Consider the following 25,554-nt stretch of genomic DNA (forward strand, 5'->3'; position numbering starts at 1 on the left):
GTGGCGGAACCAAGATTTGAATCTTGAATAGTTCTAACAAGTACATATGTTAATATTTTCATATTTTATGCAAAAGTTTGTTAAATTATTAATAAGTACTAAAGAGAATCACAAAACTTAAGGTAGTTTTAGAACTACCGCGTGCTGGTTCCGCCATTGTTTGGGAGTCCTCGTACCCTTAAGTTCTAAAGCATTTTCACCCAACTTTGGAAGGAACTTCCAAAAACACTTCACATCTCGATTTTGAGGATAAGTTCAAGGTTCCGAAAATTTACTTGACAATGAATTCATAAACATTTAATGTTCTGATCTTGGTTCGCGTTCGCGTACAGATGACTTTTCACTTTTTAGACCAGTTTGATAAAATTAAAGAGGCAATTGAAGTTACCCTTTTGTCCTTGCGATTTAATGTTGTGCGTGCGAAGCCAATATGTTGTGCCCTTGACAAGCAGCATCGAGAGAATCGAGAAACACGAGAGGCAAAGCATAGTAGGTATCAAGGGCAAATACGACAACCGTATTGGAATTGACCTGCAGCGTCATATGTTATTAAATATATATTTTTAATTACACTACTGACGTTATATGTATCAAAATGGAGGGAGTATTTGTGAAAAAGGAAGATGAGTTCATCATCTGGTTGTTAATTATTATCCATAACATATCATTTGGTTGGTAATACTAAAAAACAAATCTGTTAAATTTCTGATAACGGAGGATCACGATTCACATGTATCAAATCAAACAACAGAGCAACCGTACACGGTACACCTCATCTCCGAATAGAAAAAAGAATAAAAGCATCTTGGCGACCTTGGAACAAGCGGTACGTGACAAAAGAAAGCCCGTAACGAAACCATCCAGACGGGTGACGCGCCGCCAACCCAACCACACCGCTGCCTACCTCTCCGCTTGCGTTGCTTGCCTTGCCGGTTGGGTTGCGGGCATGCTGGCTGCTCCAGACGGGCCCCTCCAATCTCTGCCAACTCCTCCGCTCGACTTCTACCAGCTGGCCCCACCCTCCAGATAAGCGCCCCGCGCCACGTCCCCACCCCGCACCCGACGGCGGTGACGCGGCGGGCACGCCACATCATTCGGGTGGGGCCTCCCCCGCCCCGCTCTCGCGCCGCACAGCGCACCCCGCCGCCCGCGTGAAGTCAGCATCCCTCCCTTTCCTTCCCCTTTCTCCTCCCCCGCTGCAATCTGAAACCCCCACCTCCCCCTCCTCCCTCCTCTACACGCTCCCTCCCAACCCCAACCTCCCCCCGGCCCGTCGCCGCCTCTTCATCCGGCCGAGCCCCCCCGCCGCTCCGATCCGAACCCTAGCTGCTCCCGCACCCGGGCCCGCGCCGCTTCGCCCCGGCCGCCGCCGCTCCCGTCGCCGCGCCGGCCCGGTCTTCTTCTGCCGCTGGAGCCGCGAATCCGGGCCCGCCCCCGTCCTCCCGCCTGCCGGTCAGTCCTTCTCCCGAGCCTCGGTCGATTATCCCAAGCCTTCACGTGCGTTGGATTGGCCGCGTGCGCCCGGTAGCGGATTGGTTGCTCTTGCTGTCAGCTGTGTCAATCGTGAGACAAATTTACCATTTCCGTAGCTCACGGGGAGAGCTTGCCGGGTCCTCCGGTCTGCCCGATTGCTTTCCTGGGGGACCTAATAACTGTCGCGTGGGGGAAGTTTTAAAATTCGGGGGGCAGCGAGTAGGGTGCTCGGTGCGGTTTACTGACGAAATCTTCCGTGGGAAAGCTGAGGGAACAGGCTTCTCGCCGGTCGGAACGGTCAGCACCGCCGCGCTGGGCGTGCTGGAATCCTAGTGGGTGTGCTATGGACCATCTGATTTTCACACTCGAACTCATGCGATAAATGGTATCTAGTTGGTTTTGTCGACCAGTACCTCCTTACTGCACTATCCCGGTTTTCTGTTGTGCCGTTCAGTTTAGGATAATCTTATCATAAACCCTCAACCAATCTGTGGGTAGAGCTGCTAGTCATCAGCATATTCTCACCGGCAGCGTTTGTTCATGCTTTAGTTGCTAATACATGGGAGAGCTTTAGAGCTTGCAAGTTTGTCATGCTGCTGTAGTTTTTGGCTGAGTATTCTTTTATCATCAATAACTTCACGGCAATTCATGCTCTACCAGAGTACTCAGTCTGCTGCCACACACAATGCGGTGTTTGTTTGTGACCTAGACACTTAGACTGGTATTTATGTCTCATGATCCTTGTTAACAATAACCTTGTGTGCTTTTCTTTTGCTGTAGGTTGAACTTCTTTTACTAGGTGCTCTGTGCTCTCCAACTACTGGCACGTTGCTTCGCTTTACCTGATAAAAAAGGATAGAGGGAAATGGACTATTATCAGCAAAATGGATAGCATGGCAATGAACTGTGTATCCTGTTTCATCCATATACTGTAGCCAAGAAAGCTTGATGGAACCTAGAAAAGATGATGTTCGCTCTGCAGCCCAAGGTTCGGTGCATGGATCCTCAAGCTCAGCATGCACCAGTTATCCCGTTCCAGAATACCCTGTTGCAGGCAATGTTAAGCCTGTCCTTAATTACTCAATTCAGACCGGGGAGGAGTTCTCTCTTGAATTTATGAGAGCTATACCCAAGAAGCATCTTGTTCCTGGTATGCCTCATAATCAGAATGTCACTTCTGTTGCTGGTCACAAAGATTCTAGAGTAGGCCTTGGTGCCCATCGAACAGGACCAGAGACTAGATTTGATGCATCAATATTTTTGACATCAGATACTCATCAAACAAATGAGACTGAAAGAAAACCTTTTTCTGAAAATGAAAACAGAAGAAGGCACATGTCAGGTACATCAGTTTCACGAGTTCTATCCGGTGGTGGAAGTAGTCAGGGATTGTCCCGTGGCTATGCTTCTTCCGAGGCATCAGAAACTTCCAGAACAATTAAAATTCTCTGCAGCTTCGGGGGTAAAATATTACCCCGACCAAGTGATGGAAAGCTTAGATATGTCGGTGGTGAGACACATATAATTCGGATTAGTAGGAACAGTTCCTGGCAGGAGCTTAAACAGAAGACAACAGCCATCTATAATCAACCTCATGCTATCAAGTATCAGTTACCCGGTGAAGATCTTGATGCCTTGATCTCAGTTTCAAATGATGAAGATTTGAGAAACATGATGGAAGAATGCGGTTTCCTTGATAATGGGGATGGGTCCCAGAAGCTTAGGATATTCCTCGTTTCCTCTATCGAATATGATGATATGAGTTTCAGCCTGGGCAGTATGGATAGTGATTCTGGGATCCAGTATGTTGCTGCCATCAATGGGATGGATGGAATAGCTGCGAATTCATCAAGTGGGCAGGGTTTAGTAAATCCGTCCATCAATGAGTTCGATCAGTTCATTAATCTCAATATTGATAGTAGGCCGGTAAACTCAAGCAGAGATAGTTCAAATTTGCATGCGACTTTTGCGCCTTCAGAGATGCTCTCAAGACCAATGCCTTCTGCTGTATCCGGCGACAATAGTGAAAATTTGCACTCTTACTATAGCCATGGGATGCAGAATCTGAAGGGTAGTTATGCTAATACTGCTACCAGTGAAGGGTTTTATGACATTGAGGGCCAGATATCTATTCCTCTATCTGCACCTTCTGATTATAGATATACATCCCAGTATGCGCCTTTCTCAGGAACTGCTTCACAGCGATCTTTTGATCAACAAGCTTATCAGGATGCTGAGAAGGAAACATCAACGAAGGAGCAAAAACAGGTTTTTGGTAACATGCCTCATCAAAATAATGAGCTAGATTACTTTCAATCGCTTGAAAATCTGAGTGGTCATATGGCGCATAATGATTCATCTGCTTCAGGAGTCCCCCCTACTGCTTCTGTTCAAGAAGGTGTAACATCTTCTCTTCAACCAAGTGACAGTGTGAAGAGCCTAGAGACTTGTACTGCACTAAGAGCTAGGTCGACGACACAAGGTTCAGATATCAGTGAAGATGATCGGCACTCTGGTGGAGCTTTTGCCTCTGGCTGTTCTGACTTTCAGGTTGACATGATAGATCACAGCTATAAGAATCCGCCTCCTCACCCTGGGCGAGTCTTTCATTCTGAGCGGATTCCAAGGGAGCAAGCAGGATTTCTGAACCGGCTATCTAAATCTGAGGATTCACTTAATCCTGAATTTCTAATTCGTCAATCACAGTCTGGTGTTGCAAGTGAATACATTGTAGAAAATACTGACTCTGCTTTTGAGGGGACTGAAAAACCAAATATAGCTGCCCATGCAATAAACTTGAATGATCCAGCTGTAGATGATAGTCTGATACAGTTTGAGAAAGAATTTACCAATACTGTACAACAAACTTCGCCATTTAGTGAGCAGCTGCTTAGTGAAAAGAGGTCCTCCGATGACACAAGTGGTAGAAATGTAGAGAAAGTTGCCCATGCAGCTGAACAGGTTCTAGGAGGTAGACACAATGAGGAAACCTCTCAAGATGTAGAAGCACATAATCAGCCAGGATCTCATTCTTCTATGCCACATCATATTAGTAGGGATGCTCCAAAGCCAACACTCCCAACTGATGCTGAATGTGATCCTGTTGTACCATCCACCAGCTCTGTGGATGTTTCCCATGACGAACCTATTATCTCCAGCACACAGAATAGAGACGTTCCTGGTGCTACACAAAGGACCTCCCCTGACATTCTTTCTGATTTCTTTGCCAATGCTAACTCTGCAGCACAATCATCCAGTCCTTTCATTGATCCTGTCCATAGCTTAAACATGCCTAATTATGAACCCCAGCGGTGGTCATTCTTCAGAAATCTTGCACAAAACGAGTTTCCACAAAAGGATGAGACCCAAGATCTGGCAAAGATTGAGGAGGGAGCTTATCCCTTTGATTACTTGGAGCATGATACAACTAATGTGAAGAATTCAGCTCCTCAGAATGATATTCAGGTGGAAGTGCCTACAGTAGCTTCCCGCACCAATGTTGATCCAAGCATTTCACCACCAGGTTTTATCTCATCACAGATTGACAATCCAACGGCAATGAAGAATGTTGAAGGGTTCCAAGTTGATAATCCTTTCACAAATATGCGTGAAATGATGCCACCTCATCCTGATTTTGAGGTATGCATGTCTGGAAAGAAGTCTGAAGTGTCCTTTATTCTGTGATGTTGATAATCATTAACTATGAGATTGCTTACATGGTTTTAGGAACAGAAGACTGAAGAGGCTAAAGCTGTTGGACCAGTCATGGATGCTTCCTTTAAGGACACTGATTTTGAATACTTGCAGGTATAAGTGGTTTTTGATTGCAGAGAAGTTTATGCACTTTCCTGGTTGTGATTTCCTTTTACATATTAGGAGCGCTTGGTTGTATTCTAGAAGTACTATCTGCCTGTGCTGATTCATGCTTGTGTTTGTATTCGACATATATCTGTATGTGGGCTAATTAGCATGTTTTTTTGGCTTGAGTGAACTCCAGAGCAAGTCGAAACGTAGAAAGTAGGCAGCAGAAAAGTTTGAAAATTTTAGCTAAAACAATGGATCCGGTGACTTTCTGCTTTATAATATGTAATTTGCTAAATCCAACTATATAAATAGAAAAAATTCGATTCTCGTTAAGAGTAAATTCCATCTTGTTTGTCCAATCCTCTTTTATAGAATTCATTTCAATTTTAAACTTTGTGATGATTTTTGTTATACATATGACTCAATATATGCCATTTCTGGCCCATAAATTGGCTAATGATCTTCTCACTGGTCAAACCCACTCTTGGCATATTCTTATCATTTCCTTCCTTTTGTAATTAATGTCCAAAACCAAAGTGGTTGGAACATTTATCCCAGTTCTATGGCTCTAGTCCCTTGAAACATTTAGTGGGTTCAGGTGTGTGTCTGTGCTTGGGTCTATGTATGACTCTTTCTCTTCTATTAATACAATGATACGCAGCTCTCCTGCGTGTTCGAGCAAAAAAAAAAGTCCCTTTGAAACAGCATTCATTAACTTTTAAGGGTTTTTCCCCTCAGAAAAGAACTTTTCAGAACTATTCTAGCCCAAAAAGTCTCAATATGTTTGTAGGGATAATAGATCGTTTTCTGAACAAATTTGCTGGTCAAACATATTTGTTCAGTTAGACTCCTTTCATTTCATTAGATTAGGAAACAGTGAAGTAAAGTCCCTTCTTGTAAAGTCCTTTGATTTCCTGTGAGATCCAATATCATATCCTCTTTTGCCAAAGTAACCCCAGATTTCTTGCTTGATAGTTGATAAGAGGAAGTTCATCATGGCAAGCATGATGCTTAAACAAAAAGTTGAAATTAGAATGCAATGTCGTTGTGTTAGCTGCAGCGAAGGTGGCAATGTGATTGCACAATGTTTTTCTTCTCCTTTTCGCATCGCTGATGATGGCTTCGAGATCCATACTGTGGAGCATAAATGGTACCATATGTCCATACATTGGATCATGACTTTTTTGTGCATAGCAAAGGTGTGGCATGTCATGGGTGGAATATCTCATCTGCTCCCTTTGGGTGTTTTCTTGTTCCAATTAGTGATGTTATCAAATTCCAAATAGGCATAATTTCCGTAGCCATTCACCATAGCCTTTCTAATCTCATTGTGTTGGGTATGATATTCCCCATTCCACCATATATTCATGCTACCTAGTGGTAAGATGTTAACCCCTTCGTCATCTAAAAATTCCAAATAGGCATAATTTCCATAGCCATTCACCATAGCCTTTCTAATCTCATTGTGTTGGGTATGATATTCCCCATTCCACCATATATTCATGCTACCTAGTGGTAAGATGTTAACCCCCCAAGACTTGTTCATCCATGCTTTATCACATTTGCAGAGCGAGCTTTCCTGCAAAGAATAGAGAAGTGGTTATGTATAAATGTTAGACATATTTATTAAAGAGTACCAGCTCAAGCGTTGGTCCAAGTTTATAGCCTAAAAGAAATTGGCTTGAAACTAGAAGATCAAGGGGAGGCAAATTTATTAAGTTAGAGATGAGGTATTAAGTATTGTTGAACTTGGTAGGTCAATTAATGGTATCTAAACCTACAAAGATATCCAATTGTGTGCTAAGGCGGTAAAATAAGGTAGAACCCTCCCCATTTCACCAAATTTGGAAGAAAAAAATGTGTGGCATGATCCTGTACAAGTTTCGTTGCGGCCAAGACAATGACGTTCCATCAGCTTTTTGCTATCACTTTCTTTTGTGATGTAAACCCAAAAGTGCTTACAAGTTATCAATGTTTTATGCCCTTATGCCGAATAGCTAGACCTAGAAATAATTATTGTGCGTGTCAAGATGGTGATGGGAGAGTTGGCAAGTCCTAGGCCAATGTGTATGACATGATGTTGCACAAAAAATATTCTTCTATTATTACAATGATACGTAGCCCTCCTGCGTGTTCAAGAAAAAAAATGTTGCACAAAAAATTGTTATGATGCATGTTTCAGAATTATCACTTTCTTTTAGGTTATAAACCTAAAACTCCTCCCAACTTAGCCATCTTTGATGCTCTTGTGAGTTGTGACATTGTTGTGGACCTCCTACCTCCGCCCCTCTTTGCTCCCTTCCTTGCCGTCATCGTGGTCGACTTTGGCTCCGGTGGCGGTGGGCTTTGAGGAACATAAGCACCACCCCATCTATGTTTTCAAGGTGTCGCCTAGGCGACAAGGCGGTGGTGGCTCACCTTGCCTAAGGTGTCGCCTTAGTCCGTCTTAGCCCGCCTAGGCGTTTCCTAGGCGATAAGGCGGCGGTGGCTCGCCTTGCCTCGCCTTAACGCTTTAAAACCAATGCACCCCATGCACCCTTCTCCCTCTTTCTCCATCTAGTTTTGGTGGTGCTCCTCAAGATCTAGCTGAGAGGAGAGCTGGGCTCCATCATGGGCAGCAACTCAGCGCTTGTGCCTGCCGGGCACTGCTGCTAGCCACTGGATCTAGATGCCTAGGTGCCCGTTCTATCCCCTGGCTGCGGATTCCATGATCTCTGTTGAACCGTTTTCTCTCCCCTATTCCTGACCATGTCTCACGGCTTGTGAGGCCATGCTGTGGTCTATGGGAGGGGACCGGCTCTTCCCTAGTCGGAGCCTCGAGTTGCCATCAGCCCTCGACACATTGTGGTTGTGCCCTAACCGCTATTTTGTGCGCTAGGCTGGGCCTGCCCCTATGGTGGTTACGACGACTCCACTCGGCAGAGCCACCCCTCGGTCGACCTTAGGGACTAGGAACTTTTCCATGCAACGAGAGGGTCGGCATCCTTTATCCCGCCTTGGACATTGGCCAAGTATTCGCCGTTGCTAGCTCTCACTTAGTTTTGCCTTCTTTGGTTGGTTGTCGATGTCGGAGCATGTCGATGTGCGCTAAATTGGCTGGCTCGCTGAGAAGCTTGCGTCGTGTTGTGGGTGACCGTGACCAACCATGGGTGATACGCATTGCCCGTCACCTAGTTCATGGCGAGAAGTGTTTCAAGATCGAGGTTAATCCTTGCCCGTTGCCATCCTCTCTTGCCATGAATTTGGTTACCTAGGTGCTTGGTGTTTGTCTGTGAAGAGGGTGTCTTTGTGCTCGATGCACACTTGTGTTTTCCCTCGATGCAAAAATAGCAAGCATGGTGGCTCAAACTAATGATTGATGGGGTTACTCATCTAAGGAGCATGATTTGCCCCCTTTATGTTCCGTGCACCTCTGATATGGTTGTTCATTATCATGTGGTGTGTGTTTATGCTGTGATTGTAATCCCTTGTGGCTTCCTACTCCTTTCTTTCAACTTATACCTTGATATCCGTCATCGACAACGAGGATAGTTACCTTATCATTAATCCCACTTCAAAGAAATGAAGTTGTTTAGGTGGGCTCTCTTAGCCGCTCATTCTCTTAAAAAAATGTTGCAAACCTCAAAATCATCATCGTTGGTGCCAAGATGGTGGGGGAAGGCCAATAAGGCTTGGGCCAAGAGGGATGACATGATGTTGGATAGCAATGAAATGTTTATGCCACACGTGCCCTGTTGTGGTTATAAAATCATTGAAGCACATGACACCTAGCGTGAAGGCATGGAAAAGAACCTTAAATATTTCCAGGCGCACGCGCACTTCCACAACCTTTGCTAATGCAACTAGATTGAAAAGTCTTCTCCGATCCTTGAAACCATGTTGGTTGTTTGAGTGGAAGACATCCTTTGTTTATAATGGATTTATCTAAAGGTTTTGACATGGTGTTTATCGACGTATCCCCAAGTGTGCTCACTTCATTGCTTTTGTGCACCTCCAACATCACTAATTTAGTTTCCCTCAATATCTTAAGCTACAATGTTCTTTTTCATGTCTCTAGTACTCCATTGTGTGCGATTTTGACCCCGTGCTCACAAGCAACCTCACAGAGGATCATGAACTCATGATTCACGTAAGTCCTCTAGACAGCTTCTAGGTCATCATTTGCACCATTTCCATGTGCTTTTGCCGATTGTGCAGAGATCAACCAATGCACCAACTATAGGGGCTTCAAGGGGAGAATTCTTCTACAACTCTTCATTCCAAACTACTCATCACATGATGCCATTTTAGGTTGTTTTTGGGCAAGATCACTAAATGTAGTACCCTATCAGCCCAAGCAAATGAAGTAGGCATATCAAGGAGGACAAGTTTGTTAAGCTCAGAGTAATTGGAAAGTATGTTGCCTCTGAAGCAAGCACATCAAGGGGAGAAGAGGTTTATTTTGATTATTGTCATTTCCATCTAAGTTTGTTTTGTTCTAGTAGGTCAATTAGTGGCACCTGTAATGGCTGCCTTTTATGCACTTAGAACAAATCCAGACAAAAAAAACACCCCTTCCAAATAGGCATGTACCAGAACATGCTGTCACAGTTAGGAGCAAGTCCAGAACTCCAGATGTGGCTAGGATGGCGGTCAATTGCTTTGCCCTATTCACGGATCGCTCCGCATCCTTTTACCCTTGAACCCACGCAAACTAATGCTACTTCACTTTAATAGTACCACACGTTATGGAGAGGTGGACACTGGACATCTATAATTTAGTTTATTAACCCTATTTGGTGATTCATTTGTAACTGTAGATGGTGTTTGTTTAGATTGCCATTTATATGTGTTGATTTTTTAGGTACACTCTATCTTAGAGGAGGTTGTGTAATTGTGACTAAGCAATAATTGAATCGAGTCTCCTCTTCTTTCTAAGCTTCATCACACTCAAATGTATTAAGACTGGAACTTTTCTGTTATACAACAACTATCTTTTCTTTCTAAATACGCTATCTCTTTTAAAATGGAAATAATAAATAGACACCAATCTAGGAGAAGCAATGATGCCAGCTCATGTGGAATTTTTTTGTTTTGTCTTTTTTTCTTCTATAATGCAATGACGCCAGCTCACCTGCATGTTTGAGGGAAAAATAATCATGTTTGTCTCGCAGGTGACAGTAATATTGAAAAGGTGCTTTAGCAGAATCCTTGAGAGCAAAGTGAATGTTTAACGCACTTGAGACAGTAATATTGAAGTATTTGTCTCGTAGCTATTGAATATATGGATTTTGGATGATTTCTTCTTTTTCTAAACATCGTTGAGCTCAAGCCTGACACTAGCTTTTGTGTTTTGTTCCCTAGCTGAAAATATAAGACTGATACTGGATACCATTTGATGGTCCAATTTCGACCCTATGGAACATAAAATACTGATAGTAGATGCTGTTTCAATCAAATAGCATCCAGAACTAAGCACTCAAATAGTTGCTGTTTTCTGAAATTTACTAGCATCATCATTCCCTACTGTAGCGACAACAAACATTAGTAGCTTTGTTTTTTGTTTCTGTAGTGTTGAGCTATAGTATTGCTAAAGTTTGGCAATTGCACATTGCTTAAAGGACAAATAAAGTTCAACTACAAAGGTAAAAGAAACAAAATATCACTATTGTTTTTCCGAGATAATCTATGAATGTGAAGTTGTATCTGAACAAATCAGATGGTATCTACAATTCATGTAAAATTTCTTTTTGTCTATTGAACTTTATTGTATTTATATTTAAAGAATAAATTATCTTTAATTTTCATTACATGTGTGGAAGTAAAGTAACTATAAAGTGCAGCATCTAGTTATAGTTTAATTGTACGAATTAGTTTGATAACCTGACACACTGAGATTAAGCATACACATGGGTTCCTTGATTTGATTTTGCTGAGGCAAGATTCAAATTAATGATCGTGGCCGCCTAATTCCTAGCGGTGGCGCTAATGTAACGTTCTTTCTGGGTGTGTGTTGGGTGGGTTAGGCAGATGCCTCTTTGGTCTCTCTTTGTACATAACTCTCTTGATAAAATGGTAGATGGTTCTCTTGTGTTGCTAGAGAAAATTAATTTATTTTTTCTTATTTGATATTACTGTTTCGATTTGCTTCGAAAAAAAATCCATTGATGAGTTGCATTGCTGAAACATTTTCTTGGTTTCTCACACCAATCTGGTAATTTCAGTGGACTATAATGAGTATTTGAGAATTTAGTAATCTTGATGAGATACTATCCCCTATTGTTATTGTTCCAGGATTTGTAGTGTAATTTTTTCTTTGTTTTCTGAATTTTTGTTTGTTAAACTAGTCACAATGACTGGCATATTTGTATTTGGAAGTCCAATGGTTGTGCCTGGTATATTGATATGCTGTACACTCATTTGATTAATTTCTTTATGAACCATCTTATTGGAGTACTAAACATAGGAACTCTTCACAGATCATCAAGAATGAAGACCTTGAAGAGCTTAGGGAACTTGGTTCAGGTACATTTGGAACTGTGTACCATGGAAAATGGAGGGGAAGTGATGTAGCCATTAAGAGAATTAAAAAAAGCTGCTTCACAGGACGGTCTTCAGAGCTAGAAAGACTAGTAAGCTCTGAACCACCACTTCTGCACATCTGCAATTTCAGATTTATAGCCATTATTTTGGGAGTAATGGAAAATGTGGCAATAGGCCATTGGATGAAAGGTTGCAGCTCTATTGCAGCATAACAACTCTTTGACCACATTAGGATCTTATTATGGATACTGCTTGGTAATGTTATGTGTTAACAATTGCTACAAAACTAGTCATGTTACCACATGTCCAGATGCTGATTGATATGTGCCCACTTCCACCATGGCTCAAACTAGCACACTAACCTTTGGCTGACACCTGGTCTCAAAATTTACTTTCCTTGCTTGGTTGTTTAGGCACATGAGTTCTGGCGAGAAGCTGAAATTCTTTCTAAGCTTCATCATCCAAATGTTGTGGCGTTTTATGGTGTTGTGAAAGATGGGCCAGGAGGTACATTGGCAACTGTGACTGAGTTCATGGTTAATGGCTCACTTCGACATGTTTTGCAGCGCAAGGACAAGTAATTGCTTCCTGTGATTATTTTTTATTTCAATTATTCTTTACTGTGAGTAACAAAATGATATCTTATCGGACAGATATCTCGATCGTCGTAAGAGGCTTATCATAGCAATGGATGCTGCATTTGGGCTGGAGTATTTGCACTCGAAAAACATTGTGCACTTTGATTTGAAGTGTGATAACTTGCTCGTAAATCTTAAAGATCAATCACGTCCCATATGTAAAGTGAGCATCACGTCCATCTATAGTGTTATTGCATAACTGTTTTGTACATATTTCTCCAATTACTTCACATTCTACTCATGCGGTGAATTTATTATTTCTGTACAGGTTGGTGACTTTGGCTTGTCCAAAATAAAAAGAAATACCCTGGTTTCAGGTGGCGTGAGAGGGACTCTCCCATGGATGGCTCCAGAGTTACTCAATGGAAGCAGCAATAAGGTGTCGGAGAAGGTAAAAATATAATTCTTGGGTGATTGGGTCTTTCCATCCACAGTTAATAATCGGGGTTTGAGGAATGAGGTTATCTATGATTATCTCACTCAGATTTTTGTTTGGTTTGAGGAATGGAATGGATTGATCTATCACCATTCATCATGTTGTCATTTGCACGTGATTAGTATAAACACATGGGAAATGGAATCATCTTACCAAAATTTAGGGGATCAACTCATGATTGATCATCCAATCTAGGATGAGATGATTCCTAAAACCAAACACCCATTATTGTTCCAAAGTGGTTCATGAAATTTGCCATCCACATGTGGTGATCCTTTATCTTTCTATATTCATTTACTTGAGAGGCTATAATACCCATATCTGCTTCAGTTGTATATATATATATAGAAAAGTTACATTTAAGGTGCTGAGTTTGTTTCTGGTACAGGTTGATGTATTTTCCTTTGGTATTGTTATGTGGGAAATCCTCACTGGCGAAGAACCATATGCCAATATGCACTATGGAGCAATTATAGGTATACAGTTCATCGCCTACATTTAGTCCATGAATTGTTTCTTTAAACTTGCGAATGTTCCTGATGGTTTCCTATGTTTCTTCTGTTAAGTTTGAGAAAATGGTCTTCCAGTCATCAACCCTGCCTCATTTCACATTTTGGAATTGGGTTTGGGCCAGCTCGAACCCTATGTTGTACTAGCCATTGCTGAAACTGTTTCCATGGCACTAGCCCTGTTTGGTAATTCGCTTTTTTGGAGGGGTTTGCTACTGAATTAATGTGTTAGAAACTTCTAGATTACTTTGTTGACAAGGAAAAAGAGTGCAGATAAGACTACTTGACCATTAGGATCTTCATCATTTTGGCTTCAGTATTTTTGTTCACTGCTCATTAGTCAAATTCTTGATGGGATTATGTAAAACATGGATTGTCGTGCACCTCTGTCTGCCGCCTTCCGTCTTTCACCCTGGTTGCCCAGATTATCCTGATTTATTCTAACACTTCATCAATGTCGTCTGATGAAGAAGCCCCTCCATGTGTGAATTTATCCCTTCTCCTAGATCCTAGCCTTTTTTGTTCCTTCGGGCAGTTAGCACATGAATAACTTTTGGAATTCCTTTTGCAGGGGGCATCGTAAACAACACACTGAGGCCACCTGTGCCAGCGTCATGTGATCCAGAGTGGAGGAGGCTCATGGAGCAGTGTTGGGCCCCAGATCCGGCACAGCGCCCAGCTTTCACAGAGATTGCTGGCAGGCTTCGGGCCATGTCGGTTGCTGCGAATCAGGCGAAGGCAAACAAATGAGATGCAGGTGGAATACTTCCTTCCAGGCTCCAATATGTTGATTTCTTCATCAACATGGAATACTTCCTTCCAGGCTCCAATATTCTTCAACAAATTTCCTCCTCTTCCTCTTCTTCCTCCTCCTCTTCCTCTTCTTCCTCTTCCTCTTCTTCTTCCTCCTCCTCCTCCTCTTCCTCTTCTTCCTCCTCCTCTTCTTCTTCCTCTTCCTCTTCTTCTTCCTCCTCCTCTTCCTCTTCCTCCTCTTCCTCTTCCTCTTCCTCTTCCTCTTCCTCTTCTTCTTTTTGGCTGGAGAGTAATACATATACATGTATGTTATAGAGTGCTGTAAACATTAGTCCTTCATTTATACATCTCATGGGCTGGACTGTATCCGTCAATATATACTGGACTCGGTTTGAAGGTTGTGATGTGTAAAGCTTTAACTGGAATTTGTTTAATGGTTATTTGCAGGTCCTCCCTCACAAACAGAAATCAGTGTTTGGTGTAATATAATTGAAACTGTGAATAGATGCTCCATACAACACCTGGACTGAACTCAGCTACATGTTTCTTTACAAAAGAGTGTAGAAAGCTAAAGCTTCTCCATACACGTTTGGTCCTGCTGTGGAGTCTCCCTAAAATCACCTCACGTATTCTTGAGGCTGTGAAGAAGTCAATGTTGACCGGTTCAATTCAGGAACTGAGGCGACTTATTAATGATGAATCTTATCTTGCTCTCCCCATTCAGGGCGCGTGCACGAGTACATGTGCTGCAGTTTATACCCTTACAGAAAATAGGTAACTTGTGACCGTGCAGAATCATGTTCTTTCTCTTTCATGTAAACTGAAGCGTGGCAATGGACGAGAAGTGCAGCCTTGTGCTTGGGCACGGCACATGCGTACCGAACAGTGGCTAGGTGCACGTGTGTGGATCAACTCATCTTTTCTAGGGTTGGCCGTGCAGAAGAGGAAAAACAGGGCACCTAGCTAGTGACTAGTGTTCCGAGCTATGCGTCCGGGAAGAAGCAAAGAATGGTGAAACTTTCAGCTGGTCTCTTGGTTTAATTGAAATTAGGCAAACGGTACGGTTGCCTAATATGAGATGTGGATCATGAAGAAGTTGTTTGGAGTATCAATCTTCTCTCTCTCAACAAAGAAAAAGCTTTATTTGCTGTCACATGTGTAGTTGCTGTCAGTGACACGATCCATTAAATTAGTTTAGTTGTCACCCAACATTTAATTCTTGGTGATAAATGCCGATAAGAGGTCGTGGGATCATATTCCATAAGAACTTAGAGAACTTAATCTGAAATGTAAATTTTACCTAATTTCGGAAGCATATCATATTATCATGGTATCATATTTTTATGTCATAAATTTATCAAATTCTATAAAATATATTTTTCAGTAGAAAATTTTTATGAAGGCATACACTTACCGACTACATAAAACCTGTTCCAAACAATGTTTAGAAACTAATTAAAACTGAGAAAAAGCACTAAGACTTTAAGAGTGACCAGGACTGCATCGGGTGGTTACCTGCTCCCGGTCTTATTTCTGGAACCCTAGAAAGCCCAATTTTTATTTTTTTTTTCATCACCGAAATAGCACTGTGTAGTGGTGCGTGGCTTCATCATCTCAGACAAAAGAAAACGAGCGCCCGAACAAGACGCCGCGGTTATATAAGCGGCCACCGGCCCCCTCGCTTCCCTTCCCGCCACGCCCATCAGCAAGAAACCAGCGCGTCCTCCGATCCCACTGCGCACGGCGCGCCACCGCCCACCGCCACCCCTGTCCACCTGCCCCCGTCTCTCTCGGTCGCCGGCGACGATGACGCGCCCGCGCGCCGCGGCGGCATCCTTCGTGCTCGTCCTCCTCGCCTCCGCCGCCGTGTCCCTGACCACGGCCACGGCCGGCAGCGGCAGGGAGGGCAAGCACGGCCAGCGGCAGCAGGCCAGCGTGTACATGGTGATGGTGAAGCCCCCCGCCCAGGGCGTCGACTGCGAGGCCTACCAGATGGGCATCCTCGCCGCCGCGCTCGGCAGGTAGGATCGCGCGCGGCTCCGATCCATCCGTCGGCTCACTATGGCATCATTCAAACCCAGCTTTTTTTTTCTTCTTCTTCTTGTGGTTTTATTTGATTGGTCTCGATCTTTGTTGCGAATTGCAAGCGAGGCGAGAGCCAAGGCGGCGCTGGTCTACAGCTACAAGGCCGTCGTCAGCGGGTTCGCCGCCAAGCTCACGCCGGCGCAGGCCGCCGCGTTGCAGAGTGAGTTCTTTCATCTCCATTCCTGATGCCGCCCTCTGATCTGCCTGCTGGTTTCTTGTGCGAATTCACGGTGTCGGCGACGATGCAAGCCTTGGCTCGTGTGCACAACAGAATCTTCGGCAAATGGTTGTGTTACTAAAAAAATCTCCCACATGCATGGTCTGCACATGACCGAGCCAATCCCTGTTTTACAGTTAAGTTATGCGTAAAAAATGTTTCAAATTTTCAGTAAGCCCTGTGGACAGATCTTAGTCAAAGGAGAGGGGAATCCTCTTGGCGAATTCCGAGGTCAATGCAACGCGCAGCTGAAAGTGCAAACCATTTTCAGACACACGTATAGTATGTGTGGTTCCGTAGCTTTAAATTTAAACTCATGGAAGGAGCGTTAACTTGAGTGGTAAAAACTGAACCTGATGAAACGTTTCTTGAAAGCTTCTCTTTTTCTTGCGCCTTTCTTGACAAGAAGACAAGCATACTTTCGGTTTCCAACTCTGCAAGTCTCTCGAAGTGAATAGAAGGAAAAGAAAGGCCACCACTAAGCAAACATCATAGTTAATGTTATCCTTCAATTCCCTCTGGTTTGACGAACATGCTAATTTTTTCTTTGGGCGTACATGAACATGCCAATTGATAAGGCCTTCAAACTTTTTTTTTTCTTGTGTATGTTCCAACAAAATTGATGAAAATTTGTTTGCTAGTTTCCAAACAGGGCCTTGTGAACTTATATACTGACTTTTGTGCCTGTTTCTTGGCCAGAGCATCCTGACGTTCTCCAGGCGCTGCCAGACGTGAAGTACACCCTTCAGACCGACAGCAACCACCTCAACTGAGTGCTTTTCAGCCCTTCAAAAAAGACACATAGTTCAGTTCAGTACTGTGTTCTGCTTCACCAAGTATATTACCTCGTAATATTACGCGCGCGTGTAAGCGTGGGCACAACCTAGGTGTCTGACAGTAGAACAAGCTAGTTTACACCACCAGAGAATTTGGTGTCATTGTTATACGATGTTCACTACACACGCCAAAGTATACGTCTTGTGTACTGCCGAGGGTAATTTATATAGTGGCCTCTTTATAATTGCTGGATGTTGTAACTGTAAGTCCAATCATTAAGTTCCCGATGCATATATACAATCTGGTGGCTAGCTATCTGTGATTGTTTGATAATGCTGATGCAGGACGGCAGGACTGCCATGCATGAGGGGACCGAGGAGATTTCAGCACATGTGTGGTTTGTGTACGAACCAACCTACTGCACATTTCAAGGCTTGTTGCAAACGTGCTACGTACTGATTGTCCTTTCATTTTCCATTTCTTGAAACCAGTTGCTTGAGCATTGTTTTCCAGTAAGGAAAACGATGTATATACATAGTAATGATTTTGTGTAGTTTCTATGTATCTGGAAGGAAGAACGTTACACCTTTAGTCCGAGAGGCAGGTCCAAAATGCGATCAAACCAGCCCCAAGTTGCAGAGAGAAAGCACAGCGGGAGACTGAATTTCTGCAATCAGTGGAGTTCTTTAGTTATAGCTGACGAATACTTAATAAAAGTTGATGTGAATTTTCACCAGCAGACGAGCTGAGACTGCTTCATCATAGGTTAGCAACAGAGTTATACATCTTTATTTCTACTTTCTTTTGGTATAAATATACATTATCGCCTTCATGGAAAAATTGTGTCCTACAGTCCTACCCCGCTACTGACCGCATATCACAGAAAGCTGTTGGTTTCACTCCACTTCGCAACATGCAGAGTGAGTGAGAAAGAGAGGGTATTTTGCAGTGTCTATAGGCTGCAGCTGCTGTCACAAGTGCCAGGAAGCAGGCTCAGTCATCAATCACATTGCCTAACCCTATAAAATCTATGGCTTCAACTGCCCACGTGAGGATGAAGGTTCAGATAAACCATTGCCCATCGGTTGCTCGCCATTCGTCAGATTAGCCAAACATTTGTGCGCAATCTTTTGTATTACAGATTTCAGAACCATCAAGAGCAACATGGTTAATCTAAGACGAAGCACCATTTTTGTCTAATTGGGCGTGCGCATCGGTTGAACCGTCCCACTACATGTCCTGCCTGCCCACGCACCGACCGCAACGGCAAAGCTGCATGTGAGGCTAATATGCAACAGGGCGGCTCTCAGTCTGACGATACAACCTGAACGAGGCCTTGTCGTTATGCTTGCCTGACCAACTGCTCTCTTCTTGCCATGCCGGAACCTGAACAAGTCGTGTGGAGTGAGAACGCTAGGTTGGGGATGGAGATAACGTTTTCCATTCAGGCTTGGGGTTGGGAACAGAGGGCCAGACCTACTTCAGTTCAGCAGTGGTGATTCTAAACGAAATCCAGTAGCTGTCTCTGCTCCTTTCGGCACGCCCCGAGGGCATCAGCGGTACGGATTAAAGTGGGCCTAAACGCTAAAGGTGGCAATTAAAAAGTGGCATGCCACTTCGGAACAAGTGAGGAAAAAATCTAAATTACTCCCTTTAAACTATCGTTTAGTTTATTTTACACCCCCAAACTATGCTCTTTGGTTCAAATTACCCCCTAATAGAATTTTTCTTATTCATTTCTCTATGAATAGGTGGAGTTTTAAGCTGAAATTTTACAAGATAATAGTACACATCATAAAACACATCTTAGAAAAATACATCATAATTTTTTATCATTACTTTGATATGTTAGTATATTTAATAATAAATTAATTATTGGAGTACAGAATTATACGAAAAATAATGATGAAAAATTATTAAAAAAATTAATTTGCATTGTGATATCCACTACTATTCTACAAAATTTGAAATTAAAATTTAACTTTTGTATGGACAAACAAAAAAACAAATTGTATATGGGGGTAAAATGGACTAAATTGCATAGTTAGGAGGTAAATTGAACCCAATTATAGTTTAGCGTGTGATTCAGACTTTGTCTATACTTATAGAATAGCTTTTTGAGTTTGTTTTGATATCCTATATGTGCATAATTTATCTCATTATTTATGCTTATTGTATAATTTTCTTATTGTTAGCACTTCTTTAGTGCTTTTCATGCCTAGTTTAGTAGAGATGCTTGTTTGGGTTGTTTATGCTTATGCTTGTATCACCGCATCTATGCCAATCATCCCTCGTGCATGTCATTGCATTGGAAAAAATCTTCATGCTAACATATGCATCCATTCATGTACTTTAGTGACTTAAACGCCATAGAACGAGTTCGTTGAGCCCACCGAGCCTGTTGAACCCGAACCTGGCGTTGAGTTTATTGTCGAACCGGAAGAACATTAAGACAAGCAGCTAAGCATGATTCATCGTACCCATTTAATTTGATATAATTTAGTTATCTTATTTAGGTATTATTTGGTTATATATATTATATTTATATATCGCATTCTTATACCTACTTTTATGCATTTACCTTCCTTGATTTATTATATACATTTCCTCGACACTTATAGTTGGTAACTAATTAATTGATTAGATGCTTAGCCATGCCTAGAGTTGATCTATAACTTGTAAGATAATCTTGGATTATTTAGGATTACACTACACCCACTTGGTTATTCTTGTTCGCACATGTTCAGTTTAGGTTATGTTGGAAAGGTTGGTGGTATCTTTGTTGGCAAAGTAGTTTCGTGGTTTGGGCGAAAGGATAGAACCTAGAGAAAGAAGTCATGGAGGCATAGTCCGCTTGAATCAGTTAAGGACCGTCCGTGGATGCCATCAGTTTTGAGCAACTTATCATGCTACCACATATCCAAATAATGGTAAAGATGAGTCTATTACCTTTTTTTGCCTTTTGCCTTGCTTTTGATGCGCGGTCCTAGATACGTGGCCAAGGGGCAATGTAGAAAGGCTTAGGGGTGTCCCCAATGGACCTAGGTGACTCTACGCGTAAGCTAGGCGTGATGTTAAAGGGTTTAGGCTTGTTGGAAACGATTGCCGTGAGTACCCACTCATCCAATGTGATCGGTTGGGTGAGCCGCATGGTCCTTATATCGTGTGAGTAAAGAAGTATACACTTGCAAGTTAATAATCAATTCGAATTGTCGCGCTCTCGGTTATGAGCAAGTTCATTGTCCGTCAAATTCTTTGCAGAAATGTTTCAGATAGTTAGATATGGTTCATAGTACTTTTATGATCAATTACTCATTCTTGTCATAATCAATTAAATTTGGTGTGGTGGGTTGGGCAAAATTAGTTAATTTTGCTAGAGAGCTAGATATTTGTTAGAAAGCCCATACTTATTCGTAATAACTTAACCTTAGACCTCATCTTTTGAGTATCTTGCATAATTCTTATTTATTTAATTGTGTAAGTCTTGCGATTATCTTTTGTACTCATGTTGCTTTCTAAACTAAGTTGTAGGTGAGCTGAAAGTTGTGTTTGGCTATTTCTATCGTGTCGATCCCAGTGACGGAGAGGAGTAGGTCATTATGGTCGCAATGGTGCCCTCGAGCAAGACGCTACTATTTTATCATGCTCTTATCGATTTATCTGTTGCTACACATCTTTTATGAGAGCACCATGAAACATTAAACTTAATTTCATGTCTTATTTATGTCATCGTGAGCCCAAAGCTTAGAAGCTTGAACCTTTTTGAAATCTCATATTTGAACCTCCTATGTATGAACTTGTAATATTTGTGTTGAACTCTTGTAATTACTAAAATTGCTCTTTATAGTTCGTTGGTGATGTATTTATTTGTAAACAATATGTCTGCTTGATCTTGGGCATGTTGTGGAGCGCATACCTGAACTACTGGATTTGATATCTTTTTAATTGAATGACGTTGTCGGTTGTTGGAGTCTCTAGACGTGGGTTAGCACATGGCACGCTCTTAGTCGAACGTGTGTTAACGCTCATCTCATTGCACACTCTTAGACGAACATGTGCTAACTGTCATCTTAAAATTGATGTCTGGCAGTTTGCTTAAAACGGTGTTAAATGGATGGTTTTTTTATAGTAGCCTAGTAAAAATAATGATTAAAACCACTGTCAAAAATTTGCAAATGCTCCCTCGAGACGATGGTAAATATGAATTCTCAATATGGAACTGCTCCAAATATTCATACAAAAAATCTACAACATATAACTGGAAATTACATTTAACTGTTGGGGAAAATAAGAAATGCCCACAAGTTGACTGGTGAGAGGGCAGGCAGTCGCTCGGGGGATCAATCGGAGGAGAAATTTCGATATTTAACCCTAACTTGGAGGCCTCACACGTTCTGACACTAAGTTCGCAAGCCTTTCGAAATTTGACATCATGCGTGCGAAGTGTTTCGAAACAAGGGTTTTTCATCTATTTTCCATTTTCTCTCTATTTCATTAATCTTTGTCTTTCCCAGCCAGCCAAAAAAGACCTCTCTACCCTTGCCTTATCTAATTGATCGATCAGGGAGGGGATCGATCCCAGAAACCGTCCCGTTCGGAGGCCGCTCCCTCGAGGCCTGCTCCCTGTCACCCCCATCCCAGCGAGCGGCAGCCCCATCTCCGGCAAACGGCGGCGCCCATCTCCGGTGAGCGGCGGCGCCCGCATGCTCTCTGACCAGGCCCCGCCAAGGTCCCGCGAGGGCTGGGCGTGCGCAGGAGGAGCGCCGCGGATGTGGCCGCCCTCCCACCCTGCCTAGGGTTTCGGGTGCCGGCAAGAACGGGCCGAATCCACCTGCCCTGAGGGAGAGCCATGATCCCCTTCGAAGTTCCTGCTACATAAGATCTAAAATCCCTAAGCTTCTGCTGTTAATTTTTTTTTGAGGATTGAAGTGGGGAGAGTTCGTGTGCCTTGCATATGCTCACTGATGCATATGCTTTTGTTTTGTTACTCGGTCGGGTCCATCCGGATGCATCATTTGTACAATTTGGAGAGGCTACAGGAAGACTTGGCAAGCCGGGTGAAATGGGGCCCTAGGCAGCAAACAAAGATTAGCCACTTTGATATGAGTAGAGGAAGGGAAAGAAAGGTGGAGGATGATATAGCTTTGTCTGCTGCTTTCTCTGAGCTGAAGGATGAGAAGAAGCTATTTTTATTTGTTGATGTGGTTGAGAAGGAAACTGAATCAGTGGTGACATTAGTGGAATCAATCAATGATTTAGTTGGTACACATGGTAGTGGAGGTCTACAATGTATTGCTAATGTTGGGCCAGCTATAGAATCAAGCAATGTGGGCACTAGTGGTGTTGTTGGGGCAGCTATAGAATCAAGTGCAGAGGAAGACATAGAACATGTGGTGGACTGGGATAGATTGGAAATTACTCCAATTCCGGAAGATAGAATAAGTGCTTGTACCAGGTCCAGTGTAAGAGCTGCCTAGCATTTGCCACAGATCTACCTCACCGAAATGCCCTTTAAACGGAACTAAGAAGAGGTAATCTCTTACATTTTCATGTACATTGATAAAAACACATCTCATAATTTCTTATTTTAACTCTTGCAGGAAGAGCCGTGCAAAAAAAGGGAATGTTGGGAGGCCCTCTGGCTGTGGCAGCAAGAGGAAGAAGGTTGCATCACAAGACGATCCTACACAAGCAGCGACAAGTAATGCTGCTGAACCGCAAGCTGCTGGACATATTTTTCCTATGACCAACAGTCCTGGTCCTGTCACAAGGAGGTGATACATATCTGAATTTTTTCTTGACTTATTTCTACTGTTTCTACATTTTTCCTAGCTTCACATTACCTGATTTTTGTAGCCAAACTGCTTTAAGCTTGGAAGTCCAAACAAGTCCTTGTTGTGCCAACATACAGAGAACTACTATCACCACAAGTCCTGGTCCTATGACTCGAAGGTCAGATATTTAACAAATTAATAAGATTAAAATTTCATGTCTATGAGCTGTCATCTCTACATTGCAAATTCTCTACTGTTTTCAGGCAGCTGGCATTAACTATGGAAGGTGAAGCCACTACTACTGCGACCACTCCTACTACTACTACTACTACGACCTCTCCCACTACTGCAGTCACCCCCCCCCCCCCCCCCCCCCCCCCCGTCCGAAGCAGTTAGCTGTGAAGAAGAAGATCACTCCAAGGAAGGCAAAAAAATGATGTTCTTCATGCCAAACTGTTATGTTTAGCTAAACTTGTGTTGCTGTTTTGTTGGGAAACTATGAACCCCAATGCTATGTTTCATGGCTGCTTTTGTGGAACTGGATGATGTTGTGACCATGTGTTTATGTGCTATTTAGGAGGCCCCTAATGCTATCTGATGCTACATATATTGCAATGTTTATGTGCTATATATATATATATATATATATATATATATATATATATATATATATATATATATATATATATATATATATATATATATATATATATATGTGCTATTTTACACCCTAGGTGTAGATTAGTATTCTACACCCAACATCCAACCCACCCAAGCCCGCGCACTCGACCCGCAAACCTCTCAACCCCGCGCGCCTGACCGGCTGACCCGCACACCACCCAAACCCAGACACCCATTAACCCCCACGTGCCCCACCACCACCCAACCCAACCCTGATTGGCTGCTTCTTTTCCCCCAACGCAGAAATCCCGCCTGGTGGCGGCGGCGGCGGCGAGCGGCAGAGGCGGACGGCCCCGAACGCAGCTGGGAGCGCAGCCCACGAGTGGAGCTCGCGTAGCCGGCCCGAGTGGCAGCAACGGCGAGCGGCGGAGGCGGGCGGCCCCAAGCGCAGCCGGCTCGTGCGGCCTCGAGCAGCCTCGAGCAGCGGTCGCGTGGCCGGCACGAGCGCGGCGGGAGCAGGGAGCGTGGCTACCCGGACAGGCGGCAGGGCTGCTGATCTACGCCAATGGCTCAAATCGGGAGCTGCCTGGCTGCGCAATTTGGGTGTGCGCGGTTCTCCCCTCCACTGCGTTCTGTAGTTCCTGCTTGTTGATGAATTGTTTCTTTTTGTTTCTCTTTTCCGTCAGGTTCATCGTGGGCATGGCACCCTTTTCGACTCATCGCCTCGTCCATAGAACTAACTATTCAGTATTATGCACTTTTTCAGTAATTTCTCAGGTTTTTGATGAATTGTTTTTCTAGTAACACACCATGTTCATGCTTGGATTCAGTAACAGGGAGATCGAGTTATTCAGTAGTTCTTTTATGTAATAAATATTCAGTAATTGGATTCAGTAACTGAGAGACTCAGTAACATGGAGACTCCTTTTTTACATTGAATGGATTCAGTAATCCGAAGATCCAGTCATTCACGAATTTTTTATATGCATTCGTAGGTTAAGTAATCAATAGATCCATCTAATCAGTATTTTCATGCCTACTAATTGTTTTAAATAGTTCATATATTTGGATTCGGTAACCAAGAGACTCAGTAATAAATATTCAGCAGATACTTGCATTCATTAATCCAGTTATTCAGTAATAAATATTCAGCAGATGCTTGTATTTAATAATTCATTAATACTTACATATATGAGTAATCCCTCAATACCCCAGTAATACTATATAATTCTCTGTAACCTATTAATTCTATGCAGCGTTTCATTTATTCTCAGTAAACCAACAACCAAGTAATTCAGTATCCTGCCGGTCTTTTGTTCTGTTTTTCTCAATGATCTTTCTCAGAGTTTAACTGGTGGCAGATTCATGTGGGCATTGCACCCCTTCCCAACTCATCGGATCATGCATACGACAATGATACTACTGAACTTTTTTTTAGACTTTATGTGTTTTTGTGTTTTGGAGGCTACATGAGATAGTTAAACATAACTAATATGTGTACATATGTGTAGTAACCACCCAACTATATGTATATTCTTGGATTCAATAATCCAGAGAACTAGCTTTCAGTACTATGCACTTTTTTCCAGTAATTTCTCAGGTTTTTGGTGAATGATTTTTCCAGTAACCCACCATGTACTTTCTTCGATCCAGTAATATGAAGATCAGTTATTCAGTATTTTCTTTTTATGTACATCCAGTATTTTTTCCTTATGTTTTTGGTGACTTGGGACTTTTCACCTACACTTTTTTTGTTTGATGTATTCAGTAATTTGGAGATCTAGTTATTTAGAATTTTTTTTGTACATTGGATGGATTTAGGATTCCATGAAGGGCAGTAATTGTTGCAATAGTTCAAGTGTTTTTGGATTCAGTAACTGAGAGACTCCGTAATAAAATAAATATTCAGCAGATGCTTGTATTCAGCAATCAAGTTATTCAGTAA

The 25,554-nt window shown here is 42.6% G+C and overlaps 2 protein-coding genes and 1 long non-coding RNA gene across 6 annotated transcripts; all 3 read left to right on the top strand.

The window, feature by feature from the left end:
* Window positions 1-1,185: 1,185 nt before the first annotated feature.
* On the top strand, window positions 1,186-14,653 carry LOC120659898 (probable serine/threonine-protein kinase mkcB). 4 transcript variants are annotated; one of them, XM_039938161.1, is made up of 10 exons: window positions 1,186-1,452; window positions 2,254-4,938; window positions 5,014-5,112; window positions 5,200-5,280; window positions 11,736-11,888; window positions 12,213-12,376; window positions 12,453-12,600; window positions 12,706-12,828; window positions 13,262-13,349; window positions 13,954-14,599. In XM_039938161.1, the coding sequence occupies exons 2-10, from the start codon at window positions 2,422-2,424 to the stop codon at window positions 14,130-14,132; spliced, it is 3,552 nt and encodes a 1,183-aa protein (XP_039794095.1). In that variant the 5' UTR covers window positions 1,186-1,452; window positions 2,254-2,421; the 3' UTR covers window positions 14,133-14,599. The 4 variants fall into 4 exon arrangements, with proteins under 4 accessions (XP_039794095.1, XP_039794093.1, XP_039794094.1 ...); XM_039938162.1 differs by having other exon boundaries at window positions 1,239-1,452; window positions 5,206-5,280; window positions 13,954-14,653; XM_039938159.1 differs by having other exon boundaries at window positions 2,254-5,112; window positions 13,954-14,653.
* A 1,188-nt stretch (window positions 14,654-15,841) lies between these two features.
* On the top strand, window positions 15,842-17,392 carry LOC120658750 (subtilisin-like protease 3). The gene is made up of 3 exons (XM_039936958.1): window positions 15,842-16,156; window positions 16,283-16,380; window positions 17,137-17,392. The coding sequence occupies exons 1-3, from the start codon at window positions 15,942-15,944 to the stop codon at window positions 17,208-17,210; spliced, it is 387 nt and encodes a 128-aa protein (XP_039792892.1). The 5' UTR covers window positions 15,842-15,941; the 3' UTR covers window positions 17,211-17,392.
* Window positions 17,393-21,810: 4,418 nt separating this feature from the next.
* LOC120658752 lies at window positions 21,811-23,338 on the top strand. The gene is made up of 3 exons (XR_005668830.1): window positions 21,811-22,745; window positions 22,815-22,988; window positions 23,071-23,338. It is a non-coding gene; the product is annotated as an uncharacterized LOC120658752 (long non-coding RNA).
* Window positions 23,339-25,554: the final 2,216 nt, after the last annotated feature.

This window comes from Panicum virgatum, chromosome 2N (assembly GCF_016808335.1).
Source record: "Panicum virgatum strain AP13 chromosome 2N, P.virgatum_v5, whole genome shotgun sequence".
NCBI lineage: Eukaryota > Viridiplantae > Streptophyta > Magnoliopsida > Poales > Poaceae > Panicum > Panicum virgatum.

Coding starts and splice junctions, on each gene's coding strand:
- LOC120659898 (XM_039938159.1), top strand. CDS start 2,422: ATGGAACCTAGAAAAGATGATGTTCGCTCTGCAGCCCAAGGTTCGGTG. Junction 5,281..11,735: donor CTGATTTTGAATACTTGCAG/GTATAAGTGGTT, acceptor AACTCTTCACAG/ATCATCAAGAATGAAGACCT. Junction 12,377..12,452: donor GTTTTGCAGCGCAAGGACAA/GTAATTGCTTCC, acceptor CTTATCGGACAG/ATATCTCGATCGTCGTAAGA.
- LOC120658750 (XM_039936958.1), top strand. CDS start 15,942: ATGACGCGCCCGCGCGCCGCGGCGGCATCCTTCGTGCTCGTCCTCCTC. Junction 16,157..16,282: donor CTCGCCGCCGCGCTCGGCAG/GTAGGATCGCGC, acceptor GCGAATTGCAAG/CGAGGCGAGAGCCAAGGCGG. Junction 16,381..17,136: donor GCAGGCCGCCGCGTTGCAGA/GTGAGTTCTTTC, acceptor TTTCTTGGCCAG/AGCATCCTGACGTTCTCCAG.